Here is a 21,275-nt window from a genome sequence, read left to right on the forward strand (position 1 = left end):
AAAAAAAATATCGGCCAGGGAACTAAATCAAATGATAAAATTCTGCCATTGACAAAACGGGCCACAATTTCCTAATTAAATTTTTTTCTAATTTTTTAAAATATTTTTCGGTGTATCAATATGGGTAAGATCAGTACCAAGGACAGCAAGGACAAGATCCGGCACAAGCCTTTGTACAAGGACATCACTGAGACCGGGACCTTGAGTACGGGTAAACGGTCCAAACAGTCCAAGAACGATGATGAGGACTTTGACGACGAACAAGTTCTTGACGCTGCTGCGTCCCGTAGAATTCTGAAGCTCGCTAGAGAACAGCAGGAAGAAATTGAGAGCGAAGAGAACCACATCAAGGTTGCGGAGAAACCAAGATTCCAGATGATCTCTCCCGAGTCCGACGATTCGGACGCGGATGCGGCTTACGAAGACATGACAGACGAAGGTGAAGACGAATACTACGATGACGACGAAGTCGAAGAGATCGACGAAGAGGAAGCCAAGCTTTTTGATTCATACTTCAAGTCAGGAGACAACGCTTTTGGCAGTTTCAACCTTGCAGACAAAATTATGGCCAAACTGGAAGAGACCAAACAGACCAAGACCGAACAGACAGAAAGACCACAGGACAAAGTTTTCCTCCCACCGCGGGTGATAGAGGCTTACGAAAAAGTCGGACAAAGTTTGCATCATTGGAGAAACGGAAAACTGCCAAAACTATTCAAAGTGCTCCCAAGTATCAAGAACTGGGAAGATTTGATTTTCGTCACCAACCCAGAAGCATGGACTCCTCAAGTGGTTTACGAGGCCACGAGATTGTTCGTTTCTAACTTGACTGCTAATAAAGCGGAGAGGTTCGTCAATTTGGTACTATATCCAAGAATTAGACAGGACATCGAAGAGAGTGACGAACATAAACTTAATTACCATCTCTATCGGTCCTTGAAGAAGAGTCTTTATAAACCAGCAGCTTTCTTCCGTGGATTCCTGTTCCCATTGATCCAAGAAGGATGCACAACAAGGGAGGCAATGATCGTGGGATCAGTTTTGACAAAGTGTTCTGTCCCTGTCCAGCACTCATCTGTTGCACTCTCGTGGCTTTTGGAACAAGAATTCAACCCTGCAACCACTGTTTTTATCAGAATTCTTGTTGAGAAAAAGTATGCATTGCCATACCAAACCATCGATGACTTGGTGCTTTATTTCATGAGATTCCGTGTGATCACAGACCAGAACAAGAACGACATCATTTTGGACGACGCCACAGAGATCGCTGAGCAAAGACGTCTCGCACAATCTCCTCCAATGCCATTGGTCTGGCACAAAGCATTTTTGGCATTCGCACAACGGTATAAGAATGATATCACCGAAGACCAGCGCGATTTCCTGATGGAGGTGGTGAGACAGCGTGGACACCGTGAGATTGGTCCAGAAATTAGACGTGAACTGCGTGCGGGAAGCGAACGGTCAACGACCACCGCACCAAAGGAGGACAAAGAGGACGATATCATGTCTTTCTTCTAAGCCTCACCGTGACTCACCTTAATAAATAGTGTCGAATATATGAACTCCTCGCCTTGTAAGTCGTACAAAGGTAAATGTCTGTAGCCCTGCTTTAGATATTCAAGTTTGCAAGTGTGTGTTCCGATCAGCTTTTCAGAGTTTTCATGGTTGCATTTCACCAGGAACCGCAAAAACACAAAATCCACTTCGTTGGTGAGATACTTTAGTGAACACTTTTGGTTCCAGATCGGATTGAATCCGTTCTGGATCTCCAATGGCGACTTGAAAACAGCAGAAGGTTCATTCGACTCAAACAGGTGGTCAATTAGTGATCTTCGCGATGAACTTCTATCGGGAAGGGTGTAAGTTCCTTGACTTTTGGAGAGCGATGTCATTTGTGCCTCGATAACGTCTCCAGAGTAGACTTCCAATTCCAAAAAGGCATCAAACGTTTCGCATTTGATATCTTTAGGTTTTGGAAGCTGCTGGCATGAGATCAAGTCGACGGACAAATATTTAAGGCGATTGAATTCCAAGCAGGCCAGCTGCTCTTTGTTCTGAATTTTCGGGTTCTTGACCCGCAGACATGATGGTTTCAAAACGTATCCTGAGTTGGAGCCAACGTTGAAGAGCGTTTCATTAAATTGCTGGCCCAGGTCGTATATTTGCCAGTTGGTTGCTACCAATTGGCAACCGAGCTCCCAGAAGAAGATCGGATTAAAGTTATTTGAGCTGAATCGATAGATAGAAGGGTATATTCTCATGAGGAATTTGGCGTTGTGTTTGAAGATCGCTGCCAGTTTGGTTTCCTCTTTGGACATTTTGATTAATGCCTTATCACTAAAGGAGAAACAATGATTGAACGTTTTTGATTCGGGAAGAGAGAAGTTTCTGAACTTGGCTCCAATCACGTAGATGGCAAGATCGCCAAGTTCAGGAGACAAGTTCACAGTCTTTTTCTTCTTCGGAACAATTTTCGAGATCGATGATCCGTCTTCACTAAATGAAGATAGTGAAGAAGACATGCTATCAACGGTCGATGAGCTTTGAGTGATCTTCTTCACTTTGAGTAGCACTTTGTGTTTCAATTGCTCAGGAGAGGGAAGAACATCATTTGGAGAATCAACCGGATACATAAGAAGTTGGTCTTGCAAAACATCCTTGAGAATTCTGGCTGCGAGCAACTGATTCTCAATACTGCAGCGGACTTCTAATGATATGATCACAGGATAAGGAGAGGTGATGAACGAGTATTTGCGGATTGTTTCAACAACGAGCTGGAAATCAACAGAGCTTGAAAACGTTCTTCCGTGTGTCACAACCGGTCCACCAATACTGTCCCACAAGTCAATTTCAATACTCCGACATCCACGTTGCAAAGCACGAATATATCCCTCTATGGAAGCCGTCCCATTTACCTGTTTGCCAAGAAGATATGTGTTATGCGAAGACGAGATGAAATATTCGTTCAAAGGACGAGTATATGTCTCGTTTATCTGAAGATATGGAGCAGCATACGAGCTTGAGAGATAATTTGCAAACTCGTCGAAATCCAAATACGTCTTGGACTTTGAGAACCGGAGAAATATGTGCTCTGCTTGCGAGTAAGTGAGCGACTCCTTTTGCACTTCAACAAGAAAGTTGGAAAACTCTTCAAAAGTCAACTTGTCAGCCACTGTACGTGCCTGTTGCATGAATATTTGTTTCAGCTCCTTGCGATCTCTTAAACTCTTGACAAACTCTTTGAAATCGTCAAAGTTCAAATATCCCTTATGTTGTTTATCTGCATGGTTGAAGAGCATGTTCAGGTTGTCCGTGCTGACGTGGACATGCAGTTTCGAGACGAGTTTGCGTACTCCCTCGAACGACAAGTGCTCGTTTTCTGAATCTTTATTATTCCAGTGCAAATTAGTGAACAGACCATTAATACTTTCCATTTGGTGCTTGTAGTAAACCAGATTGCTCAAAGTAGTGACAAACGTGTCGTACTCGTGTTTTCCTGGCGCAATCATGTGCAAAGCCTTGATATTGTTCAACTTGGAGTCTTTGTAATAAATGATAGTGATCCACAAATCCTTGTAATCCGACGAAACCTTGAACTCTTCTCTGTAGTTACGAGCATCATCCCCCGTTCTAATAGACTTGATCTTGTCGATCTCCAGAAACGAGGAAATTTTGTTATTCCATCTAAGATGGTTTGTGTCAAGGTCTAAACGGAAGCACCTCTTTATTTTTTTCTTATGAGTGACTCTCAGCATCTCAATTCCTTGGTCGATCAGTTCTCTTGGGATGGTCTTCTTATCGAGAGGAGCAGAGAATAATTCGTCATTCTGATAATCCAGCTTCGGTTCTGGTTTCGGCTCCTGTTTTAACTCCGGCTTGGGATCATAGTCGCTATCGTCTGAGCTGGTCCTGGACAACTTGCGTACCCTACTGATGATGCTCATGAGACTGCGCTTCTCATCACTATGGTCGCTGTAGGACTGTGTGTCGCTGCTATCTGTTTTTTTCAAGGCAAACCCAAATTTTGATATACCCCAGTGAGATCCGTCAGAGGGGGAAGACGGGAGGGGAACGTGGTTAAGCTCTGATTCCTGGGGGTCAGGGGGCGACTTATTTCGCAGCACAGAGAGCCTATTTGATAATGGAGACTTGACGGGAGCAGTCGAGCCTGCTCCGGCAGAACCTGTCATAGAGAGAATAAGTTTAAGCACCTAGCAAACAGGGTTAGTTAACTTTTTAAACTTTCACTTGGTTTAAGGTGTGGTGTAGAGATGCTCTCGCGCCCGCGAAACACGTTTTTTTTCGACAGGTTGCAGGTGATGTTTCTATTTTCGGGTTTTGAGCGGTTGCCCAAATCTGCAAGTCAGCGCTATTAGCCTCGAGTTTTTGAAAAACAAAAATAGCACAGAGAACATACCAGGCGGGCTGGCCAACGCGGAATTACATCATCCGCCTATTAAATTTTAAAAAATAACTACAGGTACTGCAGCCAAGAGAAAAACATTTTGAGACACCGCTAGGGCAAGAGGCTGGCCTTTAAAAACAGGATCTTTTTTATAAGGCCCTTTCTTTTTTGTTGCCTTTGAAAATTAAAATTAGTACACTGACGTATCAGATTTAGCGATTAACTTCCTTTATTTATACCAAAGGGTCAAGGGTCAGATCGCCAGATGTCATCGTTGACCAGCTCACCCAATTTTTCGTTTCCAAACACGGCGAAACAATCTGGCGAAACTGACTATGTTTCAGACCAGTCCAACTCGTCCACGCCTCAGAAACACACATCACGTCCAATGCCGCTGAGCTCTTTGAACGAGAACTACAAGGCAAATCTCCGCGATCACAGAAAATGCGCCAATTCGGTCTCCTCGTTGGGTTCGGACTCAACGCTTGTTGATAGCTCTGTTGACTCGTCGCACCACCCCGGCGCAAGAAACCCGTCAATAGCAAGCACAGACACCCTCTACGAACCTCCACAACTCATGTCCCTCAAGATCAAAGAAGAGGAAGAGGAGGACGACGTTCCCGAAAAATCCAAATCTCAGGAACCCACTCCGGTGAAAGCAAAATGCCATCGCTCTACGAAAAGTGAAATTTATCAAATGTCCCACCAGTCAACCGCTCAGCCCCGGTTTGCCCTGAAGGAGGTTCACAACAGTGCGGCCGACAGAACTGACGCCAATCAAGTCGAAACACCACCTGGTCCAAGCAGCGCCCCAAATCACATTCCTTCGTCCCTTTCGCTGAAAAAATACCTAACCAACACCGATCCAGTCACACAGAGACCGAGCAGATTTAAAGACATCAAGTATTCCCTACCACAAGGATGCTCGTTGACTTCGTCCGAAGACGCCTTCAGACGCATAGAGGACTGGAAGGGAGTCGTCAACGAAGACGGCTTACCCAACCTGCTGGTCGTGGACGTTAGACCGTTCCAAGACTATTGCAAGTCCCACATCACCGGCGCAGTCAACCTTTGCCTTCCCTCTACTTTACTGAAGAGATCAACATTCACATTGGATAGATGCATCGCTACGCTTACATCGGACGAAAAAGCTCTGTTCACAAACTACCTCAAGAGAAGCCCGGAAAACCTACCGGTGCTGATTTTTTACGATAATTCAACAGACTCCACCGAGTCTGCTTCGCTCTCAGTGAGCAATCTGGCCGCTAAGTTTGCTAAATCTGCAACCTGGAATGCACCAATTTATGTTCTGGAAGGAGGCTTTTCAAAGTTCCAGGAATTGTACCCCTCCTGCTTGGAGTCGGGTACTTCTGCCTCCATGCCAAAAGTAATGATGATACCAAAACAAGATTTACTGTCTCCACCGCCATCTGTTACCGTTTCTTTACCTTCGCCATCATCGTCCACATCGTCCAACGCTTCTTCCGCGAAAAAACCGAGATTTTTCAAAGACAAGTCTCCAGTGTCACATGGCCTTTCGCACTTCTTACTCCCTGACAATGCAAGCAAACCAACTTTCAAATCAAGACAGCACGAAGAGTTCCTGACTACAAGACCCGATTTCTCCATGCATCTTTCCACGAATTTAAGCTCGCCCGATATCAAGATGTTACCACCATGGCTTAGTGGGGTCATTGGCTCAGACTCCGGAGCTTCGGCATTATCCTTCAAGTTCAACATGCTACAGTTACAAGAAGTCGAACGTCTTAACCGCGCATTATCAAGACATTCGACGGTTGCAACCCCCAGCCCCGAAACCCCAAGTTTTTCCGCAGGGGTGGAGCTTGGACGGAAAAACAGATATAAGGATATCTTCCCTTACGAGCATGCTAGAGTCAAGATTCAGAAGTACGACGCTGAAGACGAGGACCTGGACCAAAACTCAAACTACATTAACGCTTCCTATTTGAGATATCCAGGTTCGCAGCTCAACTACATTGCTTCGCAAGGTCCATTGGAGGAAACCATCGGAGATTTCTGGAAAGTTGTCTATGACCACAAGGTGCCTATGATTCTATCGTTGACTGCTCAGAAGGAGAACGAGGTCGAGAAATGTGCTCCGTATTGGATTCCAGGTACCTACTCGTCTAACGGAATTTTCATACACGTTGAGCAATTGGAGGAGACCAACGACATCAAGTTGACAGAAAACTCCAATTGCGAGAACGTGGTTAGACGTTTGAGATTGAAGATCGGAAAGAAGCCTGTCCATGAGGTTATTCAGATCCAGGTTCTGTCCTGGCCCGACTACGGAGCAATGATCAGCTCGTACGATCTGATTTCGCTTGTTGCTTTCAAGAGACACATTCTGATGCGCACGCAAACGGAAAAGGTTCCGATCATGGTGCACTGCTCTGCAGGATGTGGCCGTACAGGATGTTTCTGTGCGATCGACGCCGTGATCGACCAGATAGTCAACCACCCGGAGACAAGCAACAACGACACAGATATGGTGTACGAGGTGATTTCGAATTTCAGATCTCAAAGGGTCTCGATGGTTCAGAATCTCCGCCAGTACATCTTGATTTATGACACAATATTGATGTTCAAAAAATTACAGTCCGGCACTCATCAAGGCGACAAGTCGTTCGTTTACGATTGGGATACTGACAAGTACCACATTCTCAACGAGTTTTTCGCCGACAAAGATGGTGAAGGCCTGGATCATACATAGAGTAATATATTTATTAGCCCAAAACCAATTCGTACAAAATCACCACCACGTTGACTATTATTAATGGGAATCGCAAGAGCGTTCTTGTTGCTCCTATGAGATTGACCAATCGCGACTTGATGGATTCCATCGACCCTTCCACCGGTGACGTCCCGAGGTATGAGGTGTCTGCGCTGGACGATGTGCTCCATCCAATACGGTTCAAAAACCGGTCTTCGCTCAGAACGGCAATTCCGTTCACCAGGAACAGAATGACTAAGGTTGTTAGTGTTGAATGTCGTCAAACTTACAATAAAATAGAGTTCCTAGTCCAAACATAAAGAAAGGAGTTTTTGTTAAGTGTAAAATAATCTCGTCGCGTCGAAACAAAAAGTATAATTATATTTGGTTTTACTTGTGCCAATGACATCTGCCGTTCCCTATGAGCCTGATGATTTCGACAACAATCCGTTTGCCGAGAGCAGTGTGATATTCCAGCCTCCAGAACAGGGCTCGTCGGAGCCGGAAGAACCTCAGGAACAAAGCTCAACGCTCTCAGGAAATGAAGAGGCCTCTCAGTCGCAGCAGCCACGAGAACTCGATTCACCTTTCAATCACAAACCAACAGACGAAGACCTTAAACGGTATCTTCCTGAGCGATTGAACAAGAGTTCGTTCCAGCTAGCCATCAAGGTGGTGGAGATTGGCAACAGGGGGTCAGAGATGGCAAAAAACCCTGTTTTCGTTCTTGCTGCTTCTGTCCAAAATATCCCCGGGTTCAGGAAATCAACCTACAAAGACGTCAGACGGTCTTACAAAGAGCTGGAGGCACTCTACCGGTATCTGATTTATAATAATATCGAGGTGTTTGTGCCTGCGTTTCCTGTTATTCCAACAATCTACAATGTTGGGTCTCCGGAATTCGTTTCTACTCTGCACAAGTCTGTCCAGGTGTGGTTCAACAGAGTGTGTTCGAACCCGATTTTGATCAGAAACCAAGAGTTCACCTTGTTTTTGGACCAGAACGACTTTAGTTATACCCCGTCGAAAACAAAGCCAAACAGCAGTTCTGTGATGGCTACCGGGTTCAAACGCCGCACATTGAAGCAATTCCAACCTCCTTACGACGCCTCGCAGGAATTGGCTTCTTACCGTCCAATGATCAAGAGTATCTATCTTGCTAGTCAGAAAATAGTGGAGAAACTGGACAAGCTGCTTCGATTACAGAAATCGTCTTGCAATGTCAACGCAGACTTCTACAACAAACTTGCTGGGTTCCAGGAGCTTGAGGAGAGCTCGGAAATGTCCAAGATGTGGGTCAAACTCAACAAAGTGCTGCAGTTGTACAATGAAATGGACTTAGTGGAAGGAGTGGGTCTATCTGCAAATCTAACAGATCTGTTCCAACTGTTGACCGACGACTGCTACAATATCAAAGAATCGCTCACCAACCGCCATCTTTTGATGCGCGAACTTCTGAACGCCGAAGATAACACCAAGAAACGCCATTCGACCATCGCCAGACTAAAGACCAAATCTATCATCGATCCTGTGAAAGTCGACGAGGCTATTCGCGCTCTCGAACTGGCCAGCAACTACGAGAAGGAGCTCAAGTATCAGGTTAAGAGAACGACCTACGAGATGCTGCTAGAGGCTGACGAGTTCTTGGTGTATCTGACTGGTGTTGCCAGAAAAACTTTCAAAATGATAGCTCAGCAACAGATCCAACAGCAGCGAAAGAAGCTGCATCTGCTGGATACTAACAAGCTGATCCACCCAACAGAGTCATTGAGCAGACTGGGCCGAGAATCGATGGTGCAGAACTCGAAAAACGAGTCTGGCTCAAGAGACTCCTCGGACCCGTGGAACTCGCGCCCTAAAAAGAAGTTCGAGACCGAGATCGCCGAACCGCTATCTGCCGACTCCTCGTTGAAGGACGATACGAACGATCAACTGGCCAGGGTCGATGCCAAGAGCGCAGCTAGTTTGCTTGCCAACTCGTCCTTTTAGATGGTGCACGGATGTGTACGCATTCTTCCCCCCAAAAAAAGAATAAATCTATAATCTGTCTAGACAGGAAGTAAATCGAGTACAATAATATGTTCAAGAAGAGGCTTGGAAGTTTGAGCAGAAAAGGTGACAAGAGTCCAATCGATGCTCCTCCGGAGACTTCGCCCAAGATGCCATCGATGCCGTCGATTTCGCTCCCACGGTCTCGAGGCGCATCTGGGATTTCGGCCGGGCTCGATACCATTCCCTTCTCCATCGAGGAGCTACAGACTTATGGTATTGCAGGCAAGGTGAAGACTTTGGCATTTGATCCCATGCAGAGTTTGATGGCAATTGTCACCGATTTGAACCATGTCCATATATTTGGTCAGAGCAGAGTTGGCTTCGCACTTACATTGACAACAACGAGTGCTATACGTGGACTGCGGTTTGTCAAGGGCGTCTATTTGGTTGCGATCGACTCTTTCAACACGATATTTGTGATCTCGCTCGCGTCCAAAAAGCTCTTGCACAAGATTGTTGCCAATAACCAAATCACGGCTTTTGAGACAGACTATTCTTTGGAGTTTATCTATGTTGGTCTGAACAATGGTACAGTTAAAGCGTACAACGTGGAGACTGGGCTTGAGACCATTTTGTCTCTTCGCGAGCAACAGTACCATACCTTCATCCTGGAGAGTTCGGTTCAGGTCACCTCCATTAAGCTGAGTCCGCGTGACATTGGCACATTACTGATTTCGTACCCAAAGATGACGATCGAGTTCAATCTGGCGGAAAATCGCGCCGTGAAGGAGTTTATCTACAAACTGCCCCGTGGTGCCCCTGGTGGAGAAAACGCCACGTACAAGTACGATGCTACCGGGTACTACATTCCGAACGTTGTCCAGTCGTTGTGGCATCCAAACGGACTTCACGTGGTCACAATCCACGACGACAACTCGCTGGTTTTCTGGGACGCGCTGACCGGAGAACAAATCCTGGCCCGCTCGCCGTTTGACAGCTATGTCGACACTCCATCGGGAGAATCCCATAGTGGTCAGAAAATGACAAAGATCCGCAAAGCAGCATGGCTTTGCGAGAGCGATCCGGAAAAGACGTCATTGTTGTTCTGCGGAGGAGACTCATATGAAACAGAAGGGTATCACCAGATCGTACGGATGGATTTTGGGAGAATGCTATCATATTCCATGACCAGCTACACTCAGATGGCCAAATATTATGCTCAGCCAAAACAGCAAAACATATTTGCAATTCACGCTGCTGCAAGTATTGTTGATTTTGTTCCACTGGGAGAGGAGTCTCCGTATTACGATGGCAACCACGGACCGAAATTGATCGCGCTGACGCTCAGCGACGGGTCTTTGAAGTTTATGAATTACCCAACTGGAAACCTATCTTTTAGGGCGAACTTGTTCCCGTCTACGATATCGTGGCTGAATCCGAAAATCACTTACTCGTCCTCGTCTTTTATTGACAAGAAGGTTTTGAATGGGATAATAGATACACAGACGAAGCAGCAGAGCGTTTTGAAGGGAGGTATTCCTGGTCGGCCAAAGTACAAAGCAGACGTTGGTTCGGTGATCATTTCTGGACACGAGAACGGCTACATTCGCATTTGGAGCTCCTCGGAGGGGGAATTGGATAGTTCCAAGGCGTTTGAGATCGACATCTCGCGGATTCTGCTGGACGACTCTCCACAGTTCTCCATTTCTCGCGTCTCCTTTGCACCAGAGCAGCTGGAAATCTCGTGCAGCATGTACAACGACGACGTGCTACTATTCAGTTACCAACAAAACAAAAACTTCCAGCCCACCGAGGGAGACCTGAACAGACGGATGAGTTCGTTGGAGCTCTCGTCTACTAAAGCTGAGAAGCAAATTATAGATATCAGCGACAGAGCTCCAAGAGACCTGAAAAAAGGGTTTTTGCCCAAAGTCTTGATTAAGAGCATGGGATACGGGAAGGTGACTGCGCTGTGCAATAGTAATATCGGATTTGTGGGAATTGGATACGAGTCGGGACAGCTGATTGTGGTTGACCGCAGAATCAATGCTGTTATTTTCAACCATCAGTTGGTGGACGATGGACTATCATTAGCCATTTATCCGACCTCCATTGAGTTCGCGTATGGCCAGCCTGGTTTGGTGATGTTGGTTGGAACAAGAATTGGTCGGCTTTTAACGTTTGAGATCACTAACTCTGGCAGATTTTCGTTGCGGCTGATCGACCAGCTCGACTCCAACGACGGAGAAATCACAGAAATCATCCCAATCAATTCAGACACCGGACGTCCAGCAACAGCCAGTATTAGACATGTGAACTCGCCCGTTTCCGCAGACCGTGTTCCGCTGAGCATCATTACGGCTTCCTCCAGCGACGTGAGGATAGTGAAGAACGGCTCCAAGATGGCCCACAAGACGTTCGGCAAGGGAGAATTGTCCAAGGTGGGGATCACAGGAACGAAAACCCAAAAAGGTAATGTTGCCTTTTGTCTGGTTGCAATTCTGGGAGCGTCCAAGAAGTTTGTGGTGTATTCCATTCCGTCCTTGTCAGAACTGACAAACATGCGCATCCCGTATAGAGTTGATCCAAAACTTGTATCACAGAGCTCTGTGCTTCCATTGGGAGACGTGTTTTTGAGAATCAATGCCACGGAGGCCGCACTGGTCAATATTATGGGTCTTCGTCAACCAGTGTTATCTCTGGAGACTATCAATGGGGACGACATCTTATTCTTGCAGAACGTCCTAATTCCTTACCGACCAACGACAAACTACTTTGTCAAGGGAACATCGTCGTTGACATATTCGAGACTGTACAGCCTGCTGGTTGGCAGGGATCGTCCTGCCAGTTCGACGAAGCCAGAGTACGAACTAGCGTGGAACATTTCTCCGTACAATCCGTCAAACCACACGTTGATGGGCGTGTCGAAGCCAAAGTACTACGACCCTAACGCCCTGCACCAGCACCCGGGACTGACAGAAAAACCGGTTGCACCATTGAACGTTTCGTCAGTGACCAAGAGCATCTCCAGATGGACGAATCTGGCGCAGAACCGGCTCGACACTGCCAACGACCGCGTCGACGACTATATGAACGACATGAACGATAACTTCGACAATTTCGTCTCAGATACAAAGTCCCAGGCCATCAAGGGGCTGCTTGGAAGCAAGCTTGGTCTGTGAGCCCATGGAGCCCGGTGTGAGGTGTGTCCACGCCAAAGGTTTAAAAAATAAGTTATGCACGGTTAATGTAAAATAAACAGGATATGGAGCTTCTTCAGAACTTTATGAGCACGCCCAGCGCGAGCGAAAAGGAGGTGAACGACTCAATTACCACCTTGGTGGATCGTCTTTCGCATTCCACTTTGCTCACTGACCGGCGTGCCGCTGTTCTCGGACTCAAATCGTTCAGTAGACAATACCGAGAGATAGTCATTGCAAATGGGCTCAAGAGCCTTGTTTCCACTCTCCATAAAGACGTGCTGGATCTCGACATTGTGAAGGCTGTTTTGGAGACATTGTTGATCCTGTTTATTCGCGGCGAGGGCGACGAAGATAGAACAAGAAGCTGGATTAGCCAGCAGAGTCGACTGAAAAATGGAAAGTATCCGTCGCCCAGCTTGTTGATGGAGAACGTCACTGACCAGTTTTCGCTGTGGATTTTTGACGAGCTAACGCAGTCGGTCAAGAGTTTCGATATATTGGTGGATCTTGTCGAGGTTAACGATATCCATATCAAATTGTACTCGTTGCAGTTATTACAGGCTCTGTGCTCTACTCGTCCCATCAGAACCAAAGAGCTGATCCTCAAGTCGCCGTTGGCGATCTCGAAGCTGTGTCAGGTACTTGACGATCCGTATGAGCCAATAAGGAACGAAGCTATTTTACTTCTGATGGGAGTGGTCAAAGACAACTTCAACATACAGAAACTGGTGGTGTTCGAGAACACGTTCGATAAACTGTACAAAATCATCGAGGAAGAAGGAGGAATAGAAGGTAACATCGTTGTTCAGGATTGTCTGTCTTTAATCTCGAACTTGCTTAGATACAACGCCAGCAACCAGAAATTCTTTGTCGAGACAAACTGCATGTACAAACTGGCCGAATTTCTGAACCAACCGCTTTCCGAGAGCGAATTAGGGCCGTTTGTCTGGAACGAGCAGAGACTTCAGAACTTGATCACCACGCTCGATACCTGTCGATTATTTGTTGCTGATGGAGTGGAAGCCATTGCTCAGGCCCAATTGGGTCTGGTCAAGTCTGACGTGCTCATGCTCATTTTGCGACTGGTTTTCTCTCTCAGTGTTCCGAATATTGTTCGGGTCCATTCTTTGTTAACAACTGCAGACATCATAAGATCCAACTCGGAGATCCAGCTTCAATTCTCACAGATAGACGTCCCATACTTAGACCCTACCCTGCCTGCAGCCGCACAAAGGATGGAGGAGGTGGTTCCAGTGATAGACGCGCTGCTCCATTGGAGTTTGTATGCCAACTCTGTACATCTGTTTGATCTTAGAATGGCTTCGGCGATGGTTTTGCATGCTTACTTTATGGACAACGAAGACGCAAAGTATGCGTTCTTAAAGGATCAGAAGTATGAATTCAACAAAATGAACGGTGTTCCTAATAGCGAGGATGAAGAAGACGAAGAATCTGGACAGTCTTCCGAAGAAGAAACCAACGGGGCCAACGGTGCTGCCGAAGAGAACGGAGAAAGCAGAAGTCCGTCTGTAAGTCTCACTGGCGCCAACTTGTTCGAAACCCTCATAAACGTCGATAGCGAGCTGCAACTGAACCCGTACAAGGTTTGGTTTGCAAGCTTGATTCTGCTCTACGTGTTTGAGGACTACTCAGAAGGACGCGAACTAGCCATGACCATTCAGATTGGAAACGCCAGTGCCAACGAGGACGTGCTGAATATCATCGAGGCAATTGGACAAGCATTGTGCTCGAGTTTGCGGTTCAAAGATCCCCGTGTCTCAATTGCGTACTCTATGCTTCTTAGTGTCTGGCTCTGGGAGAACTTCAAGGCTGTTGATCTTTTCTTGCACGATCCGTCGATCTTGGATCAACTTCTGGCCCATTTGGTGGAGTCAAGCAACGAGAACCAGCTGGTGCAAGGAATAATTGTCATTTTGCTGGCTATCGTTTACGAATTTTCAAGAAAAAGCTCGCCCGTTGGCAGACAGCAGCTGAATTTACTGCTCAAGAGTCGTATTGGTGAGCACGCTTTTAGCTTAAAAGTCCAACAGTTTGAGAAGAGCGATGCGTTTGTGAACTTTGATGATGAAGATTTACTGACACCGGAAAGAGACGACACGGGTCTGCCTCAGGTGTATTTCGATGGCATATTTGTCAAACTAGTCAAGGACAACTCAAGGCGACTGAGAGGTGCTGTGGGGCACGATCCTTCTTTTGATCCGCTGGAAACTCTTAGTTTTGAAGCATTCGAGACGGTGCAGAACGACTGCTTGAAATTATCGGAAAGTCTCAAGAGCTTGCGCGAGGAGTCTGATTCGTTAATCGAGAAGCAACAGGCAGAGATCAAGCGGCTTGTTTCTGAGTACGACGAACTGGCAAAGAACTTTGAGTCTTCCAGATCCGAGCTTGAGAAAATCCAGAACGACAAAGAGCTTCTTGATAGTAATTACGCCAAAACGACAGGAGACTTTTCCAAATTGACCGAGTTGAAACAAGAGCTGGAAAAGAACTTGGGGTCGTTGACGGGACAGCACCAGGAAGCTGTTTCCAAGATTTCTACATTGGAAATCGAGAACAAACAGCTCACTGAAAGATTGAATTCCATTGATCAGCAGAAGAGCAAAGCTGAGGATGGAATTAATAAGATGAGCAGAGAGCTGATGCAGTTGACTAGAGAGAAAGAGAACCAGACCAAGACCGTGAAAAATATGGAAAAGGAAGCAGCCAAGCAGGTCAAGGCTCAAGAGAAATTGAAGCAGCAAATTTCTCAGCTTGAAGGGACAATTACTTCACTGGAATCCCAGATTAAGAGCCTCGTGGCCGAGAAGAAGAGAGGAGACGATAATTACGGAAGCCTCCGCAAGAGTTACGAAGAAACTGTCGCTAAATTGAAGGCTACAGAGAAAGAGGTTGAGCTTTCGCGTGGGAACCATTCTGAAGCAACCCGTAGTTTGGAGATTTTGAAGAAAGAATCTGAAGAGTCTACCAGCTCGTTGAGATCACAGTTGATGACATTGACCAGTCAGAAGGGTGAGCTGGAGGCTCTGAATGAACAGACCTTGACACAGCTTGCCGAGCTCAGAAAAGAGAGCGAGAAGTTTAAGAAAGAAGCCCAGGAGCAGCACGAGAAGCTGCTTCGGGAGAAAGAAGAACTCGAGGCGGCACACTTGAAGGAAAAAGAAGCATGGAAAGACGAGAATGCAAAGTTCCAAGAAGAAAAGGCCTCGGAGATCGAGAATTTGGAAAAGAAGATCAAGTCTTTGACCGAGTCAAAGAACGACATATCTGCTGTTCAGAAGAAGTTGGTTGATGTTCAAAACGAGAAGGAGGCTTGCGAAAAAACGATCGCGTCTTTGAAAGCCGAGCTGGGAGAGACTCGCGAACTGAAGAACACAGCTACTGAGGAGAAAAAGTCTCTAGAGTCAACAATATCCATGATTTCTGTTAATGTTGACGCGAAAGACGAGGAATGTCGTCGTTTGATGAAAGAAAAAGAGCAGTTGAAAAAGGAGAAAGACGACCTGAGTAAGGAGACGAAGGATAAGATTGTGGAGCTCGAAGCGCTCAAGAAGAAAGTTTCCGAACTCGAAAAAGCCACGAAAGATCTGTCTAGTCACTCGGAGACAATTGAATCTTTGAAGTCTGAACTGGCTGAGAAAGAGACATTGAAGACACAGGCTGTTTCGGATGTGGAGAAGATCGTGGAGAAGCTGCGTGGAGAGCTTGAATCTAAGGGCAAGGAGATCGAGAAGGAAAGAGAGCTACTGAGTGGAAACTCCGAGGCAATTGTGAAGGAGTATTCCGAGAAGATCACCGGGTTGGAAGAAAAGGTCAGGGAGCTGGAGTCCCAGAGGGAAAGCGAAGTACAGAAACTGAAGGACGAAGTGAAGACCTTGACGTCCAGCCAGACTAAGCACAATAAGGACACCACCAAGCAGAAAAAGGAGCTGGAGGACCTGAAGCAGAAACACGCCGACTTTGAGAAGCAGGCCAAACAGAAGGAGGAGGAGCTGGCTGGTAAGGCCAGCGAGGTTGATTCCTTGAAACAGAAGATGAAGGAACAACTTCGGGAGCTGATCGATCTCAAGAAGGAGAAGAAAGAGATGGACAAGCTAAAAGAGCAATCCAAGGAGCTGGAGAAGCACAAGGAGAGAACTTCAGACTACGAGGCCCTTGAAGACCACAAAAACAAGACTTCTGATTACGACGAGGTCAAGAAGAAGGTTTCGGAGTACGAGCAGTTCAAGGAGAAGGTTGCTGACTATGACGATCTGAAGAAGAAGGCGTTTGAGTATGAGGAGCTACAGAAGAAGGTTGCGGACTACGACGAACTCAAAGCTCAAGCTGCTGAGGCCGAGAGTTTAAAGAAACAGCTGACAGACCAAGAACAGCTGCAGAAACAGGTTTTGGAGCTGGAGGCCAAGCTGAAGTCTACCGAGACCAAGCTGGAGGAGATGGTTCCAAAAGGAGACCTGGACGACTTAATGTTGTTGATGAGCGAGCTGGACGAGAAGAACAAGGAGATGAAGACAAAACTCAAGTCGCTCGGCGAAGAAGTCAGCGACATGAGCGACGAGGAGTCCGACGAGGAATGACCATAGAGTGTACATAATATTTTCTAGCACAGCCGTGGAAATAAATGCCAAATTATTTTGCCGGACCCCACATTTTAGTTTTCACATGCAGGAGAGCAAGAGTATATAAGATGGAGGGGAGGATGTCAGTTTTGGCATGAGCGAAGTTACATTAAAGGATCTAGTTGTTATTATCACCGGGGCCGGCGGAGGTCTCGGTAAGCAGTATGCGCTGAGTTTTGGAGCGCGTGGAGCCAAAGTGGTGGTTAACGATTTGGGGGGCACGCTTGGTGGCTCCGGAACGTCCACCAAGGCTGCCGATTTGGTGGTGGAGGAGATTGTGAAAAATGGCGGTCAGGCTGTGGCCAATTACGATAACGTGGTCACCAACCCGGAAGGAATTGTGAAGACGGCTGTGGACACGTTTGGAAGCGTGCATGTGTTGATCAACAATGCTGGAATCTTGAAAGACTCGTCGTTCAAGAACATGTCAGAGAAGGATTTCCAAGCGGTTTTAGACGTGCATCTCAACGGAGCGTTTAGGCTGACAAAGCTGTGTTGGCCGATCTTTAGAGACCAGAGGTTTGGCCGGGTTATTATGACCACTTCTCCAGCCGGACTTTATGGCAACTTTGGCCAAACCAACTACTCGGCAGCCAAGCTGGGTTTGGTTGGTCTTGCTGAGACACTTGCCAGAGAAGGCGCAAAGTACAACATCAAGGTGAACGCGATTGCTCCGCTTGCCAAGTCGAGAATGACAGAAACGGTGATGCCTCCTGACGTGTTGCAAAGACTGCTACCGGAAAAAGTTGCGCCGCTAGTTTTGTATCTGAGTTCTGTGGACTGCGACTGCTCGGGCTCGATCTTCGAGGTTGCGGCTGGCCTGTTTGCGCAGATCCGCTGGGAACGGAGCGAAGGTGCTCTGTTCAAGCCAGACGAGTCTTTCACTCCAGAAGCAATATTGAACAGGTACCCAGAGATCACTGACTTTGAAAACCCGCAGCACCCAACACAGTTGAACGATTACAATCGCATCATTGAGCAATCGTCCAAGCTGCCGGCCAACGACCAAGGTAGCACCAAGATCACGTCGCTTAAAGACAAGGTGGTCATAGTGACGGGAGCTGGTGCCGGACTGGGACGCAGCCACGCTTTGTTCTTTGCCAAGTACGGAGCAAAAGTGGTGGTGAACGATTTCAAAGACCCGTCTCAGGTGGTGCAAGAGATAGAAAAGGCCGGAGGTACGGCTGTCGGGTCTCGCCACGACGTGTTCGTCGAACCGGACAAGATTGTGAAGACGGCTATCGACTCTTTTGGAACCGTGGACATCCTCGTCAATAACGCAGGTATTCTCAGAGACCGCTCGTTTGCCAAGATGTCGCAGCAGGAGTGGGATCACGTGATCAACATCCATCTGGTTGCCACGTTCAAGCTGTGCAAGCTTGTGTGGCCGATTTTCCAGGAAAAGAAGTCGGGCAAGATCATCAACTTCACCTCGACCTCGGGCATCTACGGGAACTTTGGCCAGGCAAACTATTCTGCTGCCAAGGCCGCGGTGTTGTCGTTTACACGGAGTCTGGCTAGAGAGGGAGCCAAAGCCAATATCAGCTGTAACGCGGTGGCTCCGCATGCAGAGACGTCGATGACACGCACAATTTTCCAGAAGAACGAGCTGAACAAGTTTGGTGTTGAACAGGTGTCTCCGTTTGTGGTGCTGTTGGGCAGCGACGAGCTAAAGGTGACGGGCGAGCTATTTGAGGTTGGTGCCGGATGGGTTGGAAACACGCGGTGGCAGCGAGCTTCAGGGGCCGTTTCTCATGACGAGAATATAACTCCCGAGTTTGTCAAGAGTCATTGGAAGGAGATCACTGATTTTAGCAACGGCACGCATCCTGCTTCTCCATCAGAGTCTGCTATGGCTATCCTGGATAGTGTTGGTGGCGGCGATGAAGATGAGGACGAAGACGAGGACGAAGACGAGGAGGAAAGCAATGACGACAAACCAAAGGATGATGGCTACACTTATGACCACCGCGACGTGATCTTGTACAATTTGTCTGTTGGAAGCCACGCGAACGAGCTGAAATACGTGTACGAGAACGACGATGACTTCCAGGCCATTCCGACGTTTGGAGTTGTTCCTGTGCTGAACAACGGCGAGGACTCGTTCGATTTCAGCGACCTGGTCAAGAACTTTGATATAACAAAGCTTCTCCATGGAGAGCACTATTTAAAGATCGCCAAGCCGATTCCAACGTCTGGACGACTCGAGACCAAGTCAACGCCCGTTGCAGTATTCAACAAGCACAAGAATGGCAAGAAGAACAGTCTCGTGATCCAGAGCTATGAGACGTACGACAAGAACAACGAGTTGGTGATTTACAACCAAGGATCTTACTTTATCAGAAACGGGGAGTCTAGCACGGGCAAGGACCAGCTGTTGAATAAGCGAAACATTCCTTTCTTGAAGAACAGCTTCCAAAGCTCAGGAAAGCCTGATTTTGAAGGGTTCTATCAAACGTTCACAGACCAGGCTGCTCTATACCGTCTAAATGGAGACTTCAATCCGTTGCACATTGACCCAGTGTTTGCCAAAGGCGGAAACTTCCCACGTCCTATTCTCCACGGGCTGGGAACTATGGGAATCAGTGCTAAGGTGTTGCAGGACCATTACGGGCCGTTCGACGAGATCAAGGTGCGGTTCACCAACGTTGTGTATCCCGGAGAAAAGCTCAAGATCCTGGGCTGGAAGACGGGCCAAAACGTGGTCTTTCAAACGTGGAGCGTCGACAGAAACTCGCTGGTGATCGACCAGGCCGGAATCAGGCTCCGTGAAACCAAATCTAAATTATAAGTAGCTGAATTTATTATAATGATCTATAGATTCCGCTGTTCCACGTTTCGTTGAAGTGAGGTCCTAGCTGTTTCTGACTGAGCTCGATTAGCTCTTTATCTTGCGAGTCTTTGGATTTCTCCAGGATCGTCTTGTATTGGGATAAAGCAGAGTTGAGCTCGTCAATATTGGACACTCCAATGACTGTCTTCCCGTTCTTGGGAAGCCATTCTCTAATTGCGAATCTGGTGGCCAGCTCCGCCAGTTCTGTATTGTAGGTCTGTTTCAAGGTGGTTGCAAGACCGGCGCATGCATCCTTGAGTTCCTGCGACGCTGGATGGAACGATCTGGTTTCCTGGGACCGGAGCAGTGACATCGACAGGATCGAGGCGTTGTTCAACAACTGGATACCAGTGGCCATGAACTTGTCATACCAGTCCAACAGGGACGTGTTTTGCAGACACATGTTGGAGTAGCTAAGAACAAGGTCCAGTTTCCCGATCTTTGGATGAGAAGCACTGGTGGAGCAGATATGGTACAAGAACGGGACAGGGTAGCCAGAAATACCCACGTTACGGATGAAACCTTGGCTCTTGAGCTCCATAAGACGTTCTAGAGCAGCAAAAATGCCCCGCTCCTCAACAAACTCGATATCGTGAAGATAAACCACGTCCAGGTAAGTCGTGTTAAATCTCTCTAGGGACCGATGGACGGACTTGGTGATCCAGTCCGGGGAGTAGTCGAAATCGTCCAGCTGAATCCGACCGACCTTAGTGCACAAGTAGTAGTTGTCTCTGGCGATTTTGCCTCGTTTGTGCAAGTTCTGGAGAGCGTCGCCAATGAGTTGTTCAGAAGGCCCGTAATAAGGAGAAGTGTCAATTGCGTTGATATTGTTCTGGAACGCCGCGTACAAAAGATCCTCGATCTTCATCGAGTATGGGTCGTCATTGTACTGGGTGTTGAAGGTTGCACCGCCCAGAATGAGCGGCGAGATATCCTGCAACTTGCCAGAGACTTTTGGGATGGACATTAATAATTGAGAAATAATTTGTGATCGAAAAAAGTTAAATGGCAAAGGGGAAAAGGGCAATTGAGGAATCCAATGGCGCGGAATTCCAGCACGAGGTAGGTTGGCGCGTATATTAGACGCCAGAACGCGACTAACGGCAGCTTGGCACCGAGAAAAGACGTGTTACCGTTCGCAAGTTCCGCGGAGCAACGCTGATCGATATCAGAGAGTATTACCAGAAGGACGGCAATTGGCTGCCTGGATCCAAGGTAAGTTATACGATAACACGACTAACTTCAGGGAATCTCGCTGACGGAGGAACAATGGGCAATTTTGCGCGGTCTTGTTGACGACATTGACCAGTCCATAGCTCGACTAGAACCAGAGACCAAGAAGTTTAAGAGCGAGGAAAAGGTGGTCGATAGCGAAGACGAGGACCAAGATTCCCCCGCCGCGGTTAAGTCAGAACAACAAACGTCAGACGAAACGTCACAAGAATAAATTCCTAATTAGGTGGTTATCTAA

The 21,275-nt window shown here is 47.2% G+C and overlaps 14 protein-coding genes across 14 annotated transcripts; 9 read left to right on the forward strand and 5 right to left on the reverse strand.

Moving 5' to 3' along the window:
* Positions 1-120: 120 nt before the first annotated feature.
* Positions 121-1,518, forward strand: OGAPHI_007385 (uncharacterized protein; the record flags this gene model as incomplete). Its single annotated transcript, XM_046208775.1, has 1 exon — positions 121-1,518. One exon carries the CDS (start codon positions 121-123, stop codon positions 1,516-1,518), a length of 1,398 nt encoding a protein of 465 aa, XP_046057891.1.
* OGAPHI_007386 (uncharacterized protein) lies at positions 1,515-4,190 on the reverse strand (the record flags this gene model as incomplete). The annotated part of the gene is made up of 1 exon (XM_046208776.1): positions 1,515-4,190. One exon carries the CDS (start codon positions 4,188-4,190, stop codon positions 1,515-1,517), a length of 2,676 nt encoding a protein of 891 aa, XP_046057892.1.
* A 480-nt stretch (positions 4,191-4,670) lies between these two features.
* On the forward strand, positions 4,671-7,139 carry OGAPHI_007387 (uncharacterized protein; the record flags this gene model as incomplete). Its single annotated transcript, XM_046208777.1, has 1 exon — positions 4,671-7,139. The coding sequence occupies one exon, from the start codon at positions 4,671-4,673 to the stop codon at positions 7,137-7,139; it is 2,469 nt and encodes an 822-aa protein (XP_046057893.1).
* Positions 5,708-6,145, reverse strand: OGAPHI_007388 (uncharacterized protein; the record flags this gene model as incomplete). The annotated part of the gene is made up of 1 exon (XM_046208778.1): positions 5,708-6,145. One exon carries the CDS (start codon positions 6,143-6,145, stop codon positions 5,708-5,710), a length of 438 nt encoding a protein of 145 aa, XP_046057894.1.
* A 95-nt stretch (positions 7,140-7,234) lies between the features above and the next one.
* On the forward strand, positions 7,235-7,459 carry OGAPHI_007389 (uncharacterized protein; the record flags this gene model as incomplete). The annotated part of the gene is made up of 1 exon (XM_046208779.1): positions 7,235-7,459. The coding sequence occupies one exon, from the start codon at positions 7,235-7,237 to the stop codon at positions 7,457-7,459; it is 225 nt and encodes a 74-aa protein (XP_046057895.1).
* An 82-nt stretch (positions 7,460-7,541) lies between these two features.
* OGAPHI_007390 (uncharacterized protein) lies at positions 7,542-9,128 on the forward strand (the record flags this gene model as incomplete). The annotated part of the gene is made up of 1 exon (XM_046208780.1): positions 7,542-9,128. One exon carries the CDS (start codon positions 7,542-7,544, stop codon positions 9,126-9,128), a length of 1,587 nt encoding a protein of 528 aa, XP_046057896.1.
* Positions 9,129-9,217: 89 nt separating this feature from the next.
* OGAPHI_007391 (uncharacterized protein) lies at positions 9,218-12,313 on the forward strand (the record flags this gene model as incomplete). Its single annotated transcript, XM_046208783.1, has 1 exon — positions 9,218-12,313. One exon carries the CDS (start codon positions 9,218-9,220, stop codon positions 12,311-12,313), a length of 3,096 nt encoding a protein of 1,031 aa, XP_046057897.1.
* On the reverse strand, positions 11,230-12,015 carry OGAPHI_007392 (uncharacterized protein; the record flags this gene model as incomplete). The annotated part of the gene is made up of 2 exons (XM_046208784.1): positions 11,230-11,809; positions 11,906-12,015. 2 exons carry the CDS (start codon positions 12,013-12,015, stop codon positions 11,230-11,232), a joined length of 690 nt encoding a protein of 229 aa, XP_046057898.1.
* Positions 12,314-12,396: 83 nt separating the features above from the next.
* On the forward strand, positions 12,397-16,929 carry OGAPHI_007393 (uncharacterized protein; the record flags this gene model as incomplete). Its single annotated transcript, XM_046208785.1, has 1 exon — positions 12,397-16,929. The coding sequence occupies one exon, from the start codon at positions 12,397-12,399 to the stop codon at positions 16,927-16,929; it is 4,533 nt and encodes a 1,510-aa protein (XP_046057899.1).
* A 136-nt stretch (positions 16,930-17,065) lies between these two features.
* OGAPHI_007394 (uncharacterized protein) lies at positions 17,066-19,762 on the forward strand (the record flags this gene model as incomplete). Its single annotated transcript, XM_046208786.1, has 1 exon — positions 17,066-19,762. One exon carries the CDS (start codon positions 17,066-17,068, stop codon positions 19,760-19,762), a length of 2,697 nt encoding a protein of 898 aa, XP_046057900.1.
* Positions 17,278-18,322, reverse strand: OGAPHI_007395 (uncharacterized protein; the record flags this gene model as incomplete). Its single annotated transcript, XM_046208787.1, has 4 exons — positions 17,278-17,452; positions 17,558-17,830; positions 17,936-18,043; positions 18,189-18,322. 4 exons carry the CDS (start codon positions 18,320-18,322, stop codon positions 17,278-17,280), a joined length of 690 nt encoding a protein of 229 aa, XP_046057901.1.
* A 13-nt stretch (positions 19,763-19,775) lies between the features above and the next one.
* On the reverse strand, positions 19,776-20,771 carry OGAPHI_007396 (uncharacterized protein; the record flags this gene model as incomplete). Its single annotated transcript, XM_046208788.1, has 1 exon — positions 19,776-20,771. One exon carries the CDS (start codon positions 20,769-20,771, stop codon positions 19,776-19,778), a length of 996 nt encoding a protein of 331 aa, XP_046057902.1.
* On the forward strand, positions 20,448-20,774 carry OGAPHI_007397 (uncharacterized protein; the record flags this gene model as incomplete). Its single annotated transcript, XM_046208789.1, has 1 exon — positions 20,448-20,774. The coding sequence occupies one exon, from the start codon at positions 20,448-20,450 to the stop codon at positions 20,772-20,774; it is 327 nt and encodes a 108-aa protein (XP_046057903.1).
* A 35-nt stretch (positions 20,775-20,809) lies between these two features.
* OGAPHI_007398 (uncharacterized protein) lies at positions 20,810-21,251 on the forward strand (the record flags this gene model as incomplete). Its single annotated transcript, XM_046208790.1, has 2 exons — positions 20,810-20,866; positions 21,051-21,251. The coding sequence occupies 2 exons, from the start codon at positions 20,810-20,812 to the stop codon at positions 21,249-21,251; spliced, it is 258 nt and encodes an 85-aa protein (XP_046057904.1).
* Between the last annotated feature and the right edge of the window lie 24 nt (positions 21,252-21,275).

The sequence above is a fragment of the Ogataea philodendri genome (genome assembly GCF_020536065.1).
Source record: "Ogataea philodendri strain CBS6075 chromosome Unknown scaffold12, whole genome shotgun sequence".
NCBI lineage: Eukaryota > Fungi > Ascomycota > Pichiomycetes > Pichiales > Pichiaceae > Ogataea > Ogataea philodendri.